The sequence below is a fragment of the Pseudophryne corroboree genome, chromosome 1 (genome assembly GCF_028390025.1).
Source record: "Pseudophryne corroboree isolate aPseCor3 chromosome 1, aPseCor3.hap2, whole genome shotgun sequence".
Classification (NCBI taxonomy): domain Eukaryota; kingdom Metazoa; phylum Chordata; class Amphibia; order Anura; family Myobatrachidae; genus Pseudophryne; species Pseudophryne corroboree.
In genome coordinates this window covers 665,157,239-665,175,876 of record NC_086444.1, presented here as the reverse complement: position 1 = coordinate 665,175,876, position 18,638 = coordinate 665,157,239, and the positions used below count along the sequence as shown (strand labels likewise).

The following is an 18,638-nucleotide window of genomic DNA, read 5'->3' as shown; positions in this document are numbered from 1 at the left end:
CTGTAGCTTCACAACATAAAATACAGATTTTAATGAACAATACAGACACGGCTAGACAACACACGTACAAGATTTAAAATCATAAAAGCTTATCTGTCCATTCTAAATATAGGGAAATCAGCAGCCAATTGTCCCAAGGACACAGGATAGCCAGAGTTTATGCGTACAGGATAAAAAAGGTTCAAGTGCTTATCTGTCCATCAAGGGGAGTTTCAGCAGCAAACAGTCCCAACGCGTTTCGTCCTTCAGAGTGTGGACTTCTTCAAGGGGATCAGCACTTGAACCTTTTTTATCCTGTACGCATAAACTCTGGCTATCCTGTGTCCTTGGGACAATTGGCTGCTGATTTCCCTATATTTAGAATGGACAGATAAGCTTTTATGATTTTAAATCTTGTACGTGTGTTGTCTAGCCGTGTCTGTATTGTTCATTAAAATCTGTATTTTATGTTGTGAAGCTACAGATTATAATTTTATTGGGAATAGCCTAGTTCCCTAAAACTTGCGCCCTATACAGCGAAAAGCTCTATTTTAACTTGTGAACGATACACACTATGTTTGCTGTTTCTTCTTTTACATGTTATTCCTAAAATGATGAACACCGGCTTGAAGTTTTGATTTACCAGATAAGTTTCCAAGGCCATATTAATAACCTTTCAACCTACCTGAGCATTTCCGTTACAATTTTCATCACACTCATTAGCGCTTGTATTCTCCACTACCTATTGTTTTCTATGTGTTTACCATACACTAATCTTGTATTACGAGCTGCTACTCTTAAAAGAGCTAAACGAGTGTTTTCCTTCTTACGGTTTCCACCGCACGTCTGTACTGTAGCGCCTAGGTCTCTATTTCTCTCTCTCTATATATATATATATATATATATATATATATATATATATATATATATATATATATATATATACAAAAAGTATCGGTGGCACTCAGGGTTAAATGAAAGACGACATCACCACTGGTTACAGTCGACGTTTCGGGGACTGCTCCCCTTTATCAAGACACAACAAATACCAGTACAGCCAACGTATATAAATACATAAATGAGATTCACCAAACACCAATCAAAGTCCTGCCCGCTCTCTGCCGGCGCCCGGCTGTGACGTTAACCGCACTGTCCCGTACGGGGAATCACAGCCAGCTGGATAAGAAACGGTATGCAGTATCACTTGTCATGGCACCTGCTATTTACTCGATACATAGGAGGGAGGAGTTGCACTGTACATAATATATGTGGTGATTGGTCATGTCTGAACATACTGAGATACCTGGATTCTTCACGCCTATTTTACCAGAAGGGGAAACTCTCAGACATACAGACACTGAAGCAGAAGCTATATTATTTGCCCCTGATCTCATTACAGCCATAAGCGAGGAGTCAGTGGAACATCTGACTGCATAGCTTACCAAACTTAAAAAACGTGAAGTGGATTTCCTGCTTCACGGGGTAACTTTATCCGACTATTTTAGGGACAAACGTATCCCAAGAGGTTTTAGAATTAGGAACACACCGACAATTGGTCAGTACAATCCCGAGTTCTGCAGAAAGTGGGCTCCAGTACTGAATCGGTGTTCCTTTGATCTCATCTTATTAGTGATCGCTGAATCAAGAAGGGAGCTGGAGATAACTAACGAAAAAATTGTTACATTTGAAAATCTTCACCTTACTAAGATACAAACGGAGTCACCGCCTGACTGGCTGGAGAAACTATCGGCTCAGATTAGTAAATATCAGCTAGATCTGATTAACTTCAAAAAACTAAACGAGGGACAGTTAACAGAGACTATGATTTAAATCAGGTGTATAACAGGGTCCATAATAAAGGGTCAGGAAACCAAAAAAAACAGAGGTTTCAGAGGAAACCTAGACGGTTTGAATTGGAAACAGACCAATCCAGCACGGCACTGTCATCAAGTTGTTATGATTCTGATACTCAGGTCAGGGGTGATCTTATACGGTAGGACCTGAATACCAGAACGTAATGCTGGGAAAAGGGGAATGGAAAGGGAATAGCCCCTGGCGCCCTATCTCCGTTGTCTCGCCCGTGCTGTCAGTACACTCTTGCGAGACTATGGTTGCTTGGGCCCATGGCAGCCGTATTTGAAGGGCGGATTACGTCTGCCCAACTCCGATGCCCCCTCAGGTCTTAACGAGAGACAAAGAGTGAACCGAGACAGGGTGATAACAAGGGGCCCTCTAACTAAACAACAAGGCCAGGGGCTACTAACAAAGCTGAAACTAAAGAATGCGCGGATTTCCGCCAGGGAAAAGAACAACAAAATACTCCACTTGTCCACTCTCCTACACGGCACTGCCGAGTACCGGAGAGGACTGTGGAAGTGGATACCTCCGCAAATGCTCCAATACCAGAAAACAATATAAAGCGGCTTAGGCCGCAACTCGCGGCAGGGCCGCCACTCACGAAACCAAGCAAGATCCTCTATTGACTGCCACAGGTAAATGAGGACCAGAAGAACTCCTTAGGATAAGACGGCTACTCCAAGACTCAGGAACACAGAGAACTGGAAAGACCGGGCACAGCAGACCAGGAACAGACGTTCACCAAACATGAGCAGCATGCAGGAAGCTATCACCGGCGTCTGTGTGAGGCACTGGGGAGGCTTAAAACAGAGAACCCTCCAATCAGAGTCTAGAGCCTGATTATCCAAAATGTCGTGCAGCTGCCTTGCTGCACGACCAGAGAACATGTGTGAGTACATACTAATTAAACACCAGCAACGGGGAACGCGGTCCGCCTGTGGCATCCCCGTTGCTATGGACCCGGCGGCTCGGCACGCACGCGTCCTGGCGTTGCTAGGGACCCGGCGGCTCATCGCGCATGGCGTCCTAGCGTTGCTAGGGACCCGGCGGCTCAGCGCGCACGGCGTCCCTAGCGTTGCCAGGCGCCGTGCAGAAAGGGGAGAAGGTGCAGCGGCCGGCTACGGACCGCTGCGCCTAACAGTACCCCCCCCTTGAGGAGGGGTTAAAGAACCCCTAAAGCCAGGTTTCCGAGGAAATTCCTGAAAAAATAATCTCTTGAGTCTAGGGGCATGTAGATCCCCATCCAGGACCCAAGACCTTTCCTCCGGACCATAGCCCTTCCAGTGAACCAAAAAATAAAGCCGGCCCCGGGAAACTTTAGAATCTAAAATCTTCTTAACCAAGAACTCCTGTTGCCCCTGAACATCCACTGGAGATCTACCCTGGGAGGTCTTCCGAGGAAATCTCCTGGAAGAAACATATTGTTTCAACAGGGAACAGTGGAAAGTATTTCCAATTCTGAGAGATCTTGGCAAGCGTAGCCGAAAAGCAACTGGGTTGACCTTCTTAATGATAAGAAACGGTCCAATAAATTTGGGTCCCAGTCTAGCCGAGGGTTGTCGGAGCTTAATGTTGCGAGTTGACAACCATACCTTATCTCCCACCTTAAAAGTGCAAGGACGTCGGAGCCTATCGGAAAATGTATTTTCTCGGAAGGCAGCTTTTCTGAGGGCAAGGTGCACTTTTCTCCAAATTGCTCTGAGGTGGGAGGTTAAGGTCAACGAGGAAACTGGAGAATGATGGAAAAAAGAGTTGGCTCTAGGATGAAAACCAAAGACTGAAAAGAATGGGGACTCCTTGGTGGAGGAATGACAAGAGTTATTATAAGCAAATTCGGCCAAAGGAAGAAACTCGGACCAATCATTCTGGAGTTTGGCCGAATACAAGCGTAAGTATTGTTTCAATGACTGGTTGACTCGTTCGGTTTGCCCGTTAGACTGTGGATGGTAACCAGATGTTAAAGACAGTCTCATCTTCAATGAGGCACAAAAACGTTTCCAGAATCGTGCGATGAATTGCGGACCCCGATCAGAGACAATATCAGTGGGCAAACCATGGAGCCTGAACACATGGCGGAGGAACAAAACTCCAACCCTTGAGCAGAGGGTAATCGGGGAAGAGCAATGAAATGAGCCATTTTACTAAAACGGTCCACCACCACCCAAATGACTCGAAATCCGGCTGAAAGGGGAAGGTCCACCACGAAATCCATGGAAATATGAGACCATGGCCTGAGAGGAACGGCTAAAGGCATGAGTTGCTCGATAGGCAACGAACGAGGGACCTTATGCTGTGCACAAACCTGACAGGAATGGACGAATTCCTTAACGTCTTTAGAAAGACTAGGCCACCACACTGAGCGAGAGACTAACTCCAAAGTCTTAGTGATACCTGGATGCCCCGAGACTTTGTTGTCATGAAACTCAGTTAAAACAGTGCCTCTCAAAAATTCAGGGACAAAAAGACGACCAGCAGGAGTAAGCCTAGGAGCTTGGTGTTGAAGCTGGTTTAACTGAGTAAATCCTGTGTGAGGCCTGCCCGGATGACTGAAGATGGAATTATGGGGGTAGTAACAGGATTGCTATTGTGAACCGGAAGAAAGCAACGTGACAGGGCATCAGCTTTTGTATTCTTGGAACCAGGCCTGAAGGTGATAATAAACCTGAAACGAGTAAAGAACAATGCCCAACGTGCCTGCCGAGCATTAAGCCATTTAGCTGACTCAATATATTGCAGGTTCTTATGGTCAGTAAATACAGTAATAGTATGCCTAGCTCCCTCCAGCCAATGCCTCCACTCCTCGAAAGCCCATTTTACTGCCAGTAATTCCCGATTACCAACGTCATAGTTGGATTCTGCGGAGGAGAATTTCCTGGACATGAAGGCACAAGGATGTAGTTCCTGAGACTCCGGATCTTCCTGAGAAAGGATAGCCCCCACTCCAACCTCTGAGGCATCAACCTCCACAATAAAGGGAAGCTCCGGATTAGGATGTCTGAGGACAGGAGCCGAGACAAAGGCCTGCTTCAAGGCCCGGAAGGCAGACTCAGCTTCAGGCGACCAATTGGAAGGATCCACTCCTTTTTTAGTCAAAGCTACTATGGGAGCGACCAGGTCAGAAAAAGTATGAATGAACCGCCTATAATAATTTGCAAACCCTAAAAAGCGCTGAATTGCTTTTAAATTAGTGGGTTGCGCCCAATTAAGAATGGCCTGGAGTTTTTTCGGTTCCATGCAAAATCCCTGGGGAGAAATAACTTAGCCCCAAAAAAGACACTTCTGTGATGTGAAAATCACACTTCTCAAGCTTAGCATATAAATGATTCTCTCGTAGTTTTTGAAGAACCAGACGCACCTGGGTAACATGTTGTTCTATAGACTCAGAGTATATCAAAATGTCATCTAAATAAATGACCACGAACTTCCCAAGGAAGTCACGGAGAACATCGTTGATGAGGTCTTGAAAAACCGCCGGAGCATTTGACAGGCCAAACGGCATCACCAGGTATTCATAGTGACCCGACTGAGTGCTGAAAGCCGTCTTCCACTCATCCCCAGATTTTATTCGGATGAGGTTGTAAGCTTCCCTCAGATCGATTTTTGAAAAGATCACGGCGGAGCGTAACTGATCAAAAAGCACTGAAATCAATGGCAACGGATAGGTGTTCTTCACAGAGATTTTATTCAGAGCCCTAAAGTCAATGCATGGTCTAAGCGACCCATCTTTTTTCTCAACAAAGAAAAACCCTGCACTCAACGGAGATTTTGAAGGCCTAATAAAGCCTTTCTTAAGGCTTTCCTGGATGTAATTATTCATGGCCGTGGTTTCTGGCCCGGACAGGGCATATAATCTCCCCTTAGGCAAAGTGGCACCTGGTACTAACTCGATTGCACAGTCATAGGACCGATGGGGAGGCAGAATGTCCGCATTGCCTTTGGAGAACACAATGGCAAAATCCTGATATTCCACAGGAATAAGTTCTGGGACGACTGCCGCAACCCGGACTGGATGAGAAATACATTCCTTAACACAAAAAGGACCCCATTGGGAAATCTCCCCAGACCGCCAATCAATGGTGGGATTATGAAAGGCAAGCCAAGGGTGACCCAAAACTACAGGGACTGCCGGACAATGTGTAAGGTAGAATTCAATATCTTCTGAATGTAAGGCCCCTACTGTAAGTAATACTGGAGGTGTGCGGTGAGTAATTATCCCATTGGAAAGCGGACCCCCATCTAACCCGTGCATGGTGATACGTCTATCCAACGGAATCTGTGGAATGCCTTAGGCCTTAGCCCAAGCTAAGTCCATAAAATTTCCTGCAGCTCCACTGTCGACGAAGGCCGACACCAATGAACCGAGGGTGCCAAAGGAAATTTTAACAGGAACTAATAGAGAGTCATTTGAGGAGATAAGCTGCAGACCCAAGTGAACCCCCTCACAATTCACTTGGTCAGAACGTTTCCCGACTTGTTCGGGCAGTTGCGAGCAATATGTCCCTTACCACCACAGTACAAACAGAGAAAATAACTTAATCTTCTGGTTCTTTCCTCTGGGGACAGCCGGGAGAGACCCATCTGCATGGGCTCCTCGACGTCCTCAGGAGAGGTATAAACACTAGGACTAAAAGTTGTTCCTCTTTCAGCCCTCCGCTCTCGGAGACGACGATCTATTTTAATTGCAAGCTCCATGAGTTTGTCGAGAGTCTCAGGAGCGGGGTACTGAAGGACACTGTCTTTAATAAGTTCTGACAAACCGAGGCGAAACTGACTGCGCAGGGCCGGGTCATTCCAGCCACAGTCGTTCGACCAACGGCGGAATTCGGTACAATACAGCTCTGCTGGATTTTTACCTTGTTTAAGAGCACGCAGGTGACTCTCAGCTGACGCCTCTCTATCAGGGTCATCATACAACAGGCCTAACGATTTAAAAAAGGCGTCTACTGATAACAAAGCAGGATCTTCCGTTCTTAACCCAAACGCCCAGGTCTGTGGATCACCCTGGAGCAATGACATAACAATCCCAACCCGCTGAGACTCAGTACCAGAGGACTTAGGCCTTAAACAAAAATAAAGCTTACAAGCTTCCTTAAAATTAAAAAAATCTTTTCGGTTACCCGAAAAACGGTCGGGTAAATGCATCTTTGGTTCAGGGACCACACTCGGGGAGGCTCGCAAAAGATCTTCCTGCGATCTCACTCGAAGAGAAAGGTCCTGAACCATCTGAGTTAGTTCTTGAATTTGGTTAACCAAAAGTTGACCGGGATTTGGTCCTAACCCTGCCGGATTCATGAAGCCGGATTTTACTCTCACCAACAGAATGGGAAAAAATAAAAATAAACTTTTTCTTTTTTTAAGTTTTGGGCCGGTGATAATGTTATGATTCTGATACTCAGGTCAGGGGTGATCTTATACGGTAGGACCTGAATACCAGAACGTAATGCTGGGAAAAGGGGAATGGAAAGGGAATAGCCCCTGGCACCCTATCTCCGTTGTCTCGCCCGTGCTGTCAGTACACTCTTGCGAGACTATGGTTGCTTGGGCCCATGGCAGCCGCGTTTGAAGGGCGGATTACGTCTGCCCAACTCCGATGCCCCCTCAGGTCTTAACGAGAGACAAAGAGTGAACCGAGACAGGGGAGACAGGGTGATAACAAGGGGCCCTCTAACTAAACAACAAGGCCAGGGGCAACTAACAAAGCTGAAACTAAAGAATGCACGGATTTCCGCCAGGGAAAAGAACAAGAAAATACTCCACTTGTCCACTCTCCTACACGGCACCGCCGAGTACCGGAGAGGACTGTGGAAGCGGATACCTCCGCAAATGCTCCAATACCAGAAAACAATATAAAGCGGCTTAGGCCGCAACTCGCGGCAGGGCCGCCACTCACGAAACCAAGCAAGATCCTCTATTGACTGCCACAGGTAAATGAGGACCAGAAGAACTCCTTAGGATAAGACGGCTACTCCAAGACTCAGGAACACAGAGAACTGGAAAGACCGGGCACAGCAGACCAGGAACAGACGTTCACCAAACATGAGCAGCATGCAGGAAGCTATCACTGGCGTCTGTGTGAGGCACTGAGGAGGCTTAAAACAGAGAACCCTCCAATCAGAGTCTAGAGCCTAATTACCCAAAATGTCGTGCAGCTGCCTTGCTGCACGACCAGAGAACATGTGTGAGTACATACTAATTAAACACCAGCAACGAGGAACGCGGTCCGCCTGTGGCGTCCCCGTTGCTATGGACCCGGCGGCTCGGCACGCACGCGTCCTGGCGCTGCTAGGGACCCGGCGGCTCAGCGCGCACGGCGTCCTAGCGTTGCTAGGGACCCGGCGGCTCAGCACGCACGGCGTCCCTAGCGTTGCCAGGCGCCGTGCAGAAAGGGGAGAAGGTGCAGCGGCCGGCTACGGACCGCTGCGCCTAACACAAGTGACACAGAAGGAGCCTCTACATCTGCCCAGAAAACTCACGCCACTGGCGTTAAGACCCGTTCAAAGAACGAAGTTTCAAAAGAGCCCAAACCCGCCGGTGGGGACAAAACAAAAATTAAGCTATTAATGCCGGCGTCAAAGAAAACATCGTTTTCAATTTATCAGCTCGTATCCTTACCACTGATGAGATTTCAGTCCTCAATAAAGGCTTATCGTTTGTCCCTACCAGTAAGCCGGATGTGTTTATCAATACAGTCGATCTTTTTAAATTAAATCGACGGATCAAGCTCAAAGAACACTTTGCAGACAAGACTAATACCATTGAAACAGTTCCAGTGACCAGAAAATCGGTATTTGTCCCGCTGTCACACAATAAAAGCATAAAGACGTTCACCAATTGCATGGAATCGTATATTAATGAAAGCACTCCTGATCGATTCAAGGGCATACACAACCTCTCCTATAAAGAGCATACAGCTTTAAAGAACCTTGGCAGCTACAAGGACATCACCATACGCCCAGCAGACAAGGGCGGAGGGGTGGTGGTCCAAGATCTTAGTATGTACAAAACAGAAGCATACCGTCAATTGGACAACATTGACGTATATGAAAGATTACAGGAGGACCCTACCACATCATACAAATTGGAACTTGATGAAATTTTACAACAAGCAGTGTTGGACAATTACATTACGCCATATACGAAAGAATCCTTAAGTACAGATTGGCCTATTATACCAGTATTTTATACCATTCCTAAGCTCCACAAAGATGCAGTGAACCCACCTGGCCGTCCTATTATAGCAGCAAGAGACTCGCTATACTATAAACTTTCCCGATTCCTTGATTTCTATCTTCAACCACTTATTCAAAAACTTCTGCTTTGTTTAAAAGATACCACATCATTGATCCTCACATTACAATCCTTATCATCGTTGCCAGCCAGACATTTGCTCTGCACAATAGATGTAATCAATCTATATACAAGCATCCCCCATAATCGAGGTCTACAAGCGATGGAGACATTCCTGAATCATCAACCCGAATACACGGGCCCGGACATCAAGCTATTCCTTACATTGCTGGGACTCACTCTAGAAAGAAATTACTTTCTTTTTGATAAAAAGATCTACCGCCAGCGAACTGGGTGTGCCATGGGATCCTGCATGGCACCCAGTTTCGCCAATGTGTTTATGAGCGTAGTCGAACAAAGCCTATTTTTTGAAACAGGGGGTGCGTCAGATAACATCAAATTGTTTTATCGTTATATAGACGATATTCTTATTATCTGGGCTGACACTGAGGAGGAATTTCTAATCATGATGAATGAAGTCAATTTAAAAGATCCGGCAATCAAGTTTACATTCGAATACAGTTCTGAATGTATCCATTACTTAGACGTTGCCATTTCTCTAGATGCGGACCACAACATCAATACCAGCATATACCACAAACCCACTGACCGGAATACGGTGCTGAGAGCAAATCGTCATCATCCTGAATCATTAAAGTGGAGTTTGCCATACTCACAATTTCTCAGAATCATCCGTATTTGTAATAACGAGTCAGATGCTGAATTACAGATTAATAACATGTCCGCCAAATTTAAAGCGAGAGGATATTCAGTGGAATCATTACAGAAAGCCAGGGATAAAGCACTGTCTACTCCAAGGCAGATTGCGTTACGGAAGAAAGTGGAGAAAGAAACGAAGGAGCGGATGATTTGGACGCAGGATTATACAACGGCAAGCAAGCATCTGTTGAACAAAGCTAAGAATATTTTGCCGGTAGTCACTAGAGATAAAGATCTACGAGTTCTTAAGGACAGTTCTCTGATGGCCTCATATAAAAGGGGCCGTAATATTAAGGACATCGTGGTCCATAACGACATCTCGGAGATGGGCCCAGAAAGACCAGCCCATTTCCTCACACGCAAACCTGGAAACTACAGGTGTACTGGATGTACAACCTGTAGCTGCCTAGAAACTGGCGATGAGTTCCAACATCCTAGGTCAGGAAAATCCTTCAAAATCAGACATGCACTAACATGTACTAGTAGGTACATCATATATTACATCAAGTGCCCTTGTGGCTTGTTGTATGTAGGAAAGAGTATACGCCAATTTAAAGAAAGAATCGATTTACCAGTAGCGAGACATTTTAAGAGGTTCAATCATACTCTGGCTACGATACGGTATCGTATGATTGACCATGTTCCACAAAGTAGGAGGGGAGGTGATAGAGGAAGGATTCATCTCCAAAAAGAAGCATGGTGGATACATAAGCTTCAAACTGTCCAGCCACATGGTTTAAATAAAGCCTTGAGCTTTAATTGCTTTCTATAACCATTCTTCCATGTGATTTTGTGAATGTCTTATTTCTTTGATATTCTTGTAGCTGTATAGTGCATATATTTTGCTAGTATACGTAAATATTTTGGCCTGGCATATTTATTCAGTCAGCATTGCGAAAATATGATTATGCTAATCTTTTGACTGATAGTACCGTTTACCATGCTTGATATATATATATATATATATATATATATATATATATATATATATAGATGAAGTCATATTTATATAGCTTAGTATTCAGATATTCTGCATCTAATGTCTAATTTGGTAGTATGTGGACCTTGGTTCACATGCATATCCAAGATCTCAGTCTATCACTGTTAGGTGTTTATTTTTATTATCATTTGTCCCACTTGTGTATATATTACATCATGTTGCACTTCCTGTATTGTATGGTTGCCGGGCAACCGTTACCAGTGAGAGATCCGGAGACTCCCCCCGCTCTCCGATCTCGGGCGTCTGATATTAGGACGCTGAGACTGGGCAGCGGAAGTGAGTGTCATCCAGGCTTTCACATGGTGGTTGCTAGGCAACCGGCGCATACCGTTTCTTATCCAGCTGGCTGTGATACCCCGTACGGGACAGTGCGGGTGACGTCACAGCCGGGCGCCGGCAGAGAGCGGGCGGGACTTTGATTGGTGTTTGGTGAGTCTCATTTATGTATTTATATACGTTGGCTGTACTGGTATTTGTTGTGTCTTGATAAAGGGGAGCAGTCCCCGAAACGTCGACTGTAACCAGTGGTGATGTCGTCTTTCATTTAACCCTGAGTGCCACCGATACTTTTTGTCTACATGCTCCACGGAGAGGTTGTGCACCGGACTGTTATATACTGGAAAGCGTGAGTGCCGGTCATATTGTTGTTTCTATATACAGGTTGAGTATCCCATATCCAAATATTCCGAAATACGGACTTTTTTGAGTGAGAGTGAGATAGTGAAACCTTTGTTTTTTGATGGCTCAATGTACACAAACTTTGATTAATACACAAAGTTATTAAAAATATTGTATTAAATGACTTTCAGGCTGTGTGTATAAGGTGTATATGAAACATAAATGAATTGTGTGAATGTAGACACACTTTGTTTAATGCACAAAGTTATAAAAAATATTGGCTAAAATTACCTTCAGGCTGTGTGTATAAGGTGTATATGAAACATAAATGCATTCTGTGCTTAGATTTAGGTCCCATCACCATGATATATCATTATGGTATGCAATTATTCCAAAATACGGAAAAATCCGATATCCAAAATACCTCTGGTCCCAAGCATTTTGGATAAGGGAGACTCAACCTGTATATATATATATATATATATATATATAACATTTCTATATTAATGTAAAAATGAGCAGTGCCAACATTATTCTTAAAAGGAAGTTCACATCATTTGCATTGACATGTATATTTACACTCAATACAGTGTACAGTTAACAAATGGTCAGTTACAAAAAGTTCTGGCAAGTACTGTGAAAGAAAAGACTTCCGACAATCTCAGGGAGTAACATGTTGGCCCCACATCAACAAAATCTGTAACTTTCACACAGGCACAGTAAGTAAAGGTGGTACTATATTCCTGGTACTTAATACAATAGCATAGCACAGGTTCTTATAATTTCAGAAAACCTGTTTAGTTGAAATCTCAGTTTCGGATTTGTGAAACACTGTACTAGAAGTAATACAGGTATAAGAAGAATAATTATGCTAAAATGGACATTACACTGTGCTCTGATCTAATTTATCTACTGCTGTCCTCTTTGTGAATTGTTTGTGTGTAAGGTAAAACTGGATCTTTTGTACTATTAAACCTACTGTCTATGGTGCACATTTAACATTTTTCTTAGCAGTTCAGAGGATAATTTTTCTTAGAAAAAATCTATATATTAATAGTAGAAGGACAATTTTTACGAGTGACATATTTCTATGATTACGTTGTCTGAGCAGGGCACATCTTATACCAAATTAAAGGTCTTGGTCATTAGTATTGCAGAAAAATACTGGCATTGTAATTGGTTGCTTCATTCGGAGTTATGTGGCAAAAAGTCCATCTGCCATTTACAATGCATCACCATTGTGCTCTCAAAAATGTGATAATTGGTGAACTATCCCTGTGCACCTGCTGGGTGACCTGGAACATATGACCTGCTGGGTGGTCTGGAAACTGTGACAGTTATTTGCAACTGCCCACACCCAGTAAGCAGTGATTTTTCAAATTCAACCCCTAAGGGGGTGAAAAGGGGTAAAATGTTCCGCCAGCAAACCTTTGTGTGGCTGAAACAAAGCACATCAGCTAGTTTATATATAATATGGAATCAGCCAGAGCAGCATGCAACTGTAAGAATGAACATAGCCAAAAAAGGAGTCATCTATATAATTATATCTTTTTGTTTTCTAGAAAGGGACAAATCCAGAAACCAGCAGACATTCAATAAAACTTGTTTGTGGGGGAATACAATTTTAGATGGTGTAAGAGAGATATACAGAGTAAGTGATTATCAATGTATTCTGTGCCTTTATGTATGGGTTTATATACAGTATGTAGCTTGATAGAAAAATGCAGATCTCCCATATGAAATGTGAATTTTTGTTAGAACATCTTAGTGGGAATCTGATGTGGTAAGCACCACCTAAAGCTGGGTAAGCATTAGACATTTTTTGAACGATTGTCTGATTTCTCATGGATCAGAACAAGAAACCGTTCAAATCGCCAAATGTGTTCGCACTATTGCGCTCTCCCACGGGTCGTCAGTCGCATCTTCAGATCGGTTGTACATGCAGGCCAATCTGAAGATGTGGCTGACGACCCCATTCATTTGGATGCGACGAAGGAACAATTTATTGTGTGGTCATTCACCAGACCGTGCAGTGTGTACAGCCCACACAATATATCGTTCCTTCGCATCTGCCGCTTGATGGGTACACAGGTTGTCTAATGTGTACCCAGCTTTAGGGTGGTCCTGTACATAAATATCAGTATCTACAATTTGAAGCAAACATAAATATTCTGTTCTATAGACCTCCATATATATTTAGGAATGAAGTGTACTATTGAATGGAAGCTGTACAGTTTTACACACATAGGAGTTGATTTAAAAATGAAAAGTGGTGGTGTTGCCCATAGTAACCAGATTCTAACTGTCATTTCTCTATTGTATACTAGAAAATCATAGGATCTGATTGGTTGCTATGGGCAACACCACTACTTCAGTTTTAGAAGCTTTAGTAAATCTACCCCATAATTTTATTTCAATATATTTTAATACATGAACTTACAACACATGTTTGTCATTTGGCAGTTGATATTTGATGCCAAATGTAGTTGTTGCTGACAATAAATTGGTATCATTTATATTGAGCAACACCCTTCTAAGACCATAGTATAAGCTTTGTAGCAACAGTCATTCTCTGAGTTGATGAGACAATCAGTATATACTGTACAGTATATATTAATGGGAAGTCAGTGGAGACTATGTTGAAAGGACTGAAATTCTCAATGTGTACAAATTGCTGATTTTTTGTTTGTTTCAGTTTTAGGAACAAATATTTGAAAATGGCAATGCAGGACTGACTAGCAGCTCATTGGGAATATATCTATTATGTGTTCTCATTGTATCTTTCTGTCAACAGCTATATGTGCAAGGAGGAAAATGGTCTCCAGAGGAAATATTTCAGGATCTGCAGTCTAGCATCAATATAGCCCAAAATATAAGTGCACTATGCATAGACATACCCATGGATGCTCAGCACCACATACATGTGACCGGGGCCCTGTCTAGCCTTAGAGGTGAGTCAATTAGTGTAGTACAGTACATACTCTTTCAGGGCAGCAACCACCATACTCCTATAGAAGGGATTTATAGTAAGACTGTCGAACGTGGGGTGTCCCCTTTCAAATTCGTAATGTATTTCTATTTATATAGATGAAACCACTGAGATTTGATCTATAATTCAAGAAATATATTTATAAAAGGTCAAAATTAAAATCTTTTACTTACTTATAGCCACAACAATGTATAAATATAGTATGTGTGTGATCTGGATTATATAACACAAAACTGGCATGCAAGCTATCAAGAGTGAATGAGAGGTATCAGAAAAGTAATCTTTGGAAAAGATATGTCTGATAAAAGTCTGTTGATTATTTTTTCTTTGAAATATTAAAACTGTAGAGATTACAATCAAGAAGGTTTTTCAAAATAGTTGTATCTTGCCTTATAATCTGAGTTTACAGCATATGCTTTTCAGGAGGAGAACCCATTCAAAATGTGACTGTGTTCAATGAGACTTGTTTGGTTTGGAGAAGGCCTTCCAGTTTCAAAGAGCTTTATGTGGTAAGTTAGTGGGTATTTATTTCTGTTCTAGTCTCCACTGGTTGACTTTGTATTCTGTTGTTTATACAGCGCAAGAGTTGAGGATCGGGTTTTGACCTATAGATGTTAAGTTATTCTATGATCAGACTTATAGTCAGCTATTTTAGCTGTACAGAGTGATGCAATTGAGATTCTAATTTAGTAACCATAGTACTCAGCATCTGTGGCATTAAGGGCATATCACCAGGGCGCAGCTGAGTAGAAGCCCTCCCAACATTAGAATTCCTTAAAATTAGAGATGTGTGCAGACCCCTGCATTTTGGTTTTGGTTCAAATTTGTCATCGTGTTTTCGTTTTGGCAAAACCACTTGCTGCTCCGTGTCAGTTCTATTATCCTAAACAGTGCACAGTGTATCTGTGCTCATTATTATCATTGCTGCATTGTGGTGACCACTGACCAGTATATGGTAGTACAGTACAGTAGTCCAGTGCTGTTCTCGCTGCCCAGTGTCAGTTCTGTTATCCTAAACAGTGCACAGTGTATCTGCTCATTATTATCATTGCTGCGTTGTGGTGACCACTGACCAGTATATGGTAGTACAGTACAGTAGTCCAGTGCTGTTCTCGCTGCCCAGTGTCAGTTCTATTATCTTTAACAGTGCACAGTGTATCTGCTCATTATTATCATTGCTGCATTGTGGTGACCACTGACCAGTATATAGTAGTATAGTAGTCCAGTGCTGTTCTCGCTGCCCAGCATCAGTTCTATTATCCTGAACAGTGCACAGTGTATCTGTGCTCATTATTATCATTGCTGCGTTGTGGTGACCACTGACCAGTATATGGTAGTACAGTACAGTAGTCCAGTGCTGTTCTCGCTGCCCAGTGTCAGTTCTATTATCTTTAACAGTACACAGTGTATCTGCTCATTATTATCATTGCTGCATTGTGGTGACCACTGACTAGTATATGGTAGTATAGTAGTCCAGTGCTGTTCTCGCTGCCCAGTGTCAGTTCTCTTATCCTGAACAGGGCACAGTGTATCTGTGCTCATTATTATCATTGCTTCATTGTGGTGACCACTGACCAGTATATGGTAGTATAGTACAGTAGTCCAGTGCTGTTCTCGCTGCCCAGTGTCAGTTCTATTATCCTGAACAGTGCTCAATATCTTTGCTCATTTTTATCAGTGCTGCATTGTGGTGACTAAAAGTCCAGTGTCTTGTGCTGCATCTTGCTGCTGTAGGGTGCTGTGGTAGTGTCCTGTCACTGTGCATAGGTCATCATCATTCCAGTCACAGTGGTATCTGGTATCTATCTAGTGGTATCTAATTCCAGACATTACTGCCGTCTAATTCCAGATATATTACTGGCATATAATTCCACACATTAAAAAATGGAGAACAAAAATGTGGAGGGTAAAATAGGGAAAGATCAAGATCCACTTCCACCTAGTGCTGAAGCTGCTGCCACTAGTCATGGCAGAGACGATGAAATGCCATCAACGTCGTCTGCCAAGGCCGATGCCAAATGTCATAGTAGAGAGCATGTAAAATCCAAAAAACAAAAGTTCAGTAAAATGAGCCAATAATCTAAATTAAAAGCGTCTGAGGAAAAGCGTAAACTTGTCAATATGCCATTTACGACACGGAGTGGCAAGGAACAGCTAAGGCCCTCTCCTATGTTCCTCATGACTAGTGGTTCAGCTTCACATGAGGATGGAAGCACTCATCCTCCCGCTAGAAAAATGAAAAGAGTTAAGCTGGCAAAAGCACAGCAAAGAACTATGCGTTCTTCTAAATCACAAATCCCCAAGGAGAGTCCAGTTGTGTCGGTTGCGATGCTTGACCTTCCCAACACTGGAAAGAAAGAGGTGGCTCCTTCCACCATTTGCACGCCCCCTGCAAGTGCTGGAAGGAGCACCCACAGTCCAGTTCCTGATATTCAAATTGAAGATGTCACTGTTGAAGTACACCAGGATGAGGATATGGGTGTTGCTGGCGCTGAGGAGGAAATTGACCAGGAGGATTCTGATGGAGAGGTGGTTTGTTTAAGTCAGGCACCCGGGGAGACATCTGTTGTCCGTGGGATGAATAAGGCCATTGACATGCCTGGTCAAAATACCAAAAAAATCACCTCTTCGGTGTGGAATTATTTCAACAGAAATGCAGACAACTGGTGTCAAGCTGTGTGTTGCCTTTGTCAAGCTGTAATAAGTAGGGGTAAGGACGTTAACCACCTAGGAACATCCTCCCTTATACATCACCTGGAGCGCATTCATCAGAAGTCATTGACAAGTTCAAAAACTTTGGGTGACAGCGGAAGCAGACCACTGACAACTAAATCCCTTCCTCTTGTACCCAAGCTCCTGCAAACCACACAACCAACTCCCTCAGTGTCAATTTCCTCCTTTGACAGGAACGCCAATAGTCCTGCAGGCCATGTCACTGGCAAGTCTGACGAGTCCTTTCCTGACTGGGATTCCTCCGATGGATCCTTGAGTGTAACGCATACTGCTCCTGGCTATGCTGCTGTTGTTGCTGGGAGTCGATCATCATCCCTGAGGGGAAGTCGGAAGACCACTTGTACTACTTCCAGTAAGCAATTGACTGTCCAAAAGTCCTTTGCGAGGAAGATGAAATATCACAGCAGTCATCCTGTTGCAAAGCGGATAACTCAAGCCTTGACAACTGTGTTGGTGTTAGACGTGCGTCCCGTATCCGCTGTTAGTTCACAGGAACTTAGAGAATTTCTTGAGATAGTGTGTCCCCGGTACCAAATACCATCTAGGTTCCACTTTTCTAAGCAGGCGATACCGAGAATGTACACAGACGTCAGAAAAAGAGTCACCAGTATCCTAAAAAATGCAGTTATTCCCAATGTCCACTTAACCACGAACATGTGGACAAGTGGAGCAGGGCAGACTAAGGACTATATGACTGTGACAGCCCACTGGGTAGATGTATTGCCTCCCGCAGCAACAACAGCGGCGGCACCAGTAGCAGCATCTCGCAAACGCCAACTCGTTCCTAGGCATGCTACGCCTTGTATCACCACTTTCCATAAGAGGCACACAGCTGACAACCTCTTACGGAAACTGAGGAACATCATCGCAGATTGGCTTACCCCAATTGGACTCTCCTGGGGATTTGTGACATCGGACAACGCCACCAATATTGTGCGTGCATTACATTACAAATTCCAGCACGTCCCATGTTTTGCACATACAATGAATTTGGTGGTGCAGAATTTTTTTAAAAAACGACAGGGGCGTGCAAGAGATGCTGTCGGTGGCCCGAAGAATTGCGGGCCACTTTCAGCATTCAGCCACCGCGTGCCGAGGACTGGAACACCAGCAAACACTCCTGAACATGCCCCGCCATCAGCTGAAGCAAGAGGTGGTAACGAGGTGGAATTCAACCCTCTATATGCTTCAGAGGATGGAGGAGCAGCAAAAGGCCATTCAAGCCTATACGTCTGCCTACGATATAGGCAAAGGAGGGGGAATGCACCTGACTCAAGCGCAGTGGAGAATGATTTCAACGTTGTGCAAGGTTCTGCAACCCTTTGAACTTGCCACACGTGAAGTCAGTTCAGACACTGCCAGCCTGAGTCAGGTCATTCCCCTCATCAGGCTTTTGCAGAAGCAGCTGGAGAGATTGAAGGAGGAGCTAAAACGGAGCGATTCCGCTAGGCATGT

At 43.8% G+C, this 18,638-nt stretch overlaps 1 protein-coding gene across 8 annotated transcripts in view; it reads left to right on the top strand.

Moving 5' to 3' along the window:
* SUSD1 (sushi domain containing 1) overlaps positions 1-18,638 on the top strand; it is a 669,144-nt gene that overhangs the window by 292,365 nt on the left and 358,141 nt on the right. For all 8 annotated transcript variants that reach the window (XR_010175769.1, XM_063914696.1, XM_063914695.1 and 5 more), the window contains exons 16-18: positions 13,024-13,112; positions 14,256-14,412; positions 14,874-14,959. Coding sequence is in view for 7 of the 8 variants with exons in the window: in XM_063914696.1 (XP_063770766.1) it covers positions 13,024-13,112; positions 14,256-14,412; positions 14,874-14,959 (332 nt within the window). In the remaining variant the exon portion in view is untranslated. The remainder of the gene's footprint in view (positions 1-13,023; positions 13,113-14,255; positions 14,413-14,873; positions 14,960-18,638) is intronic.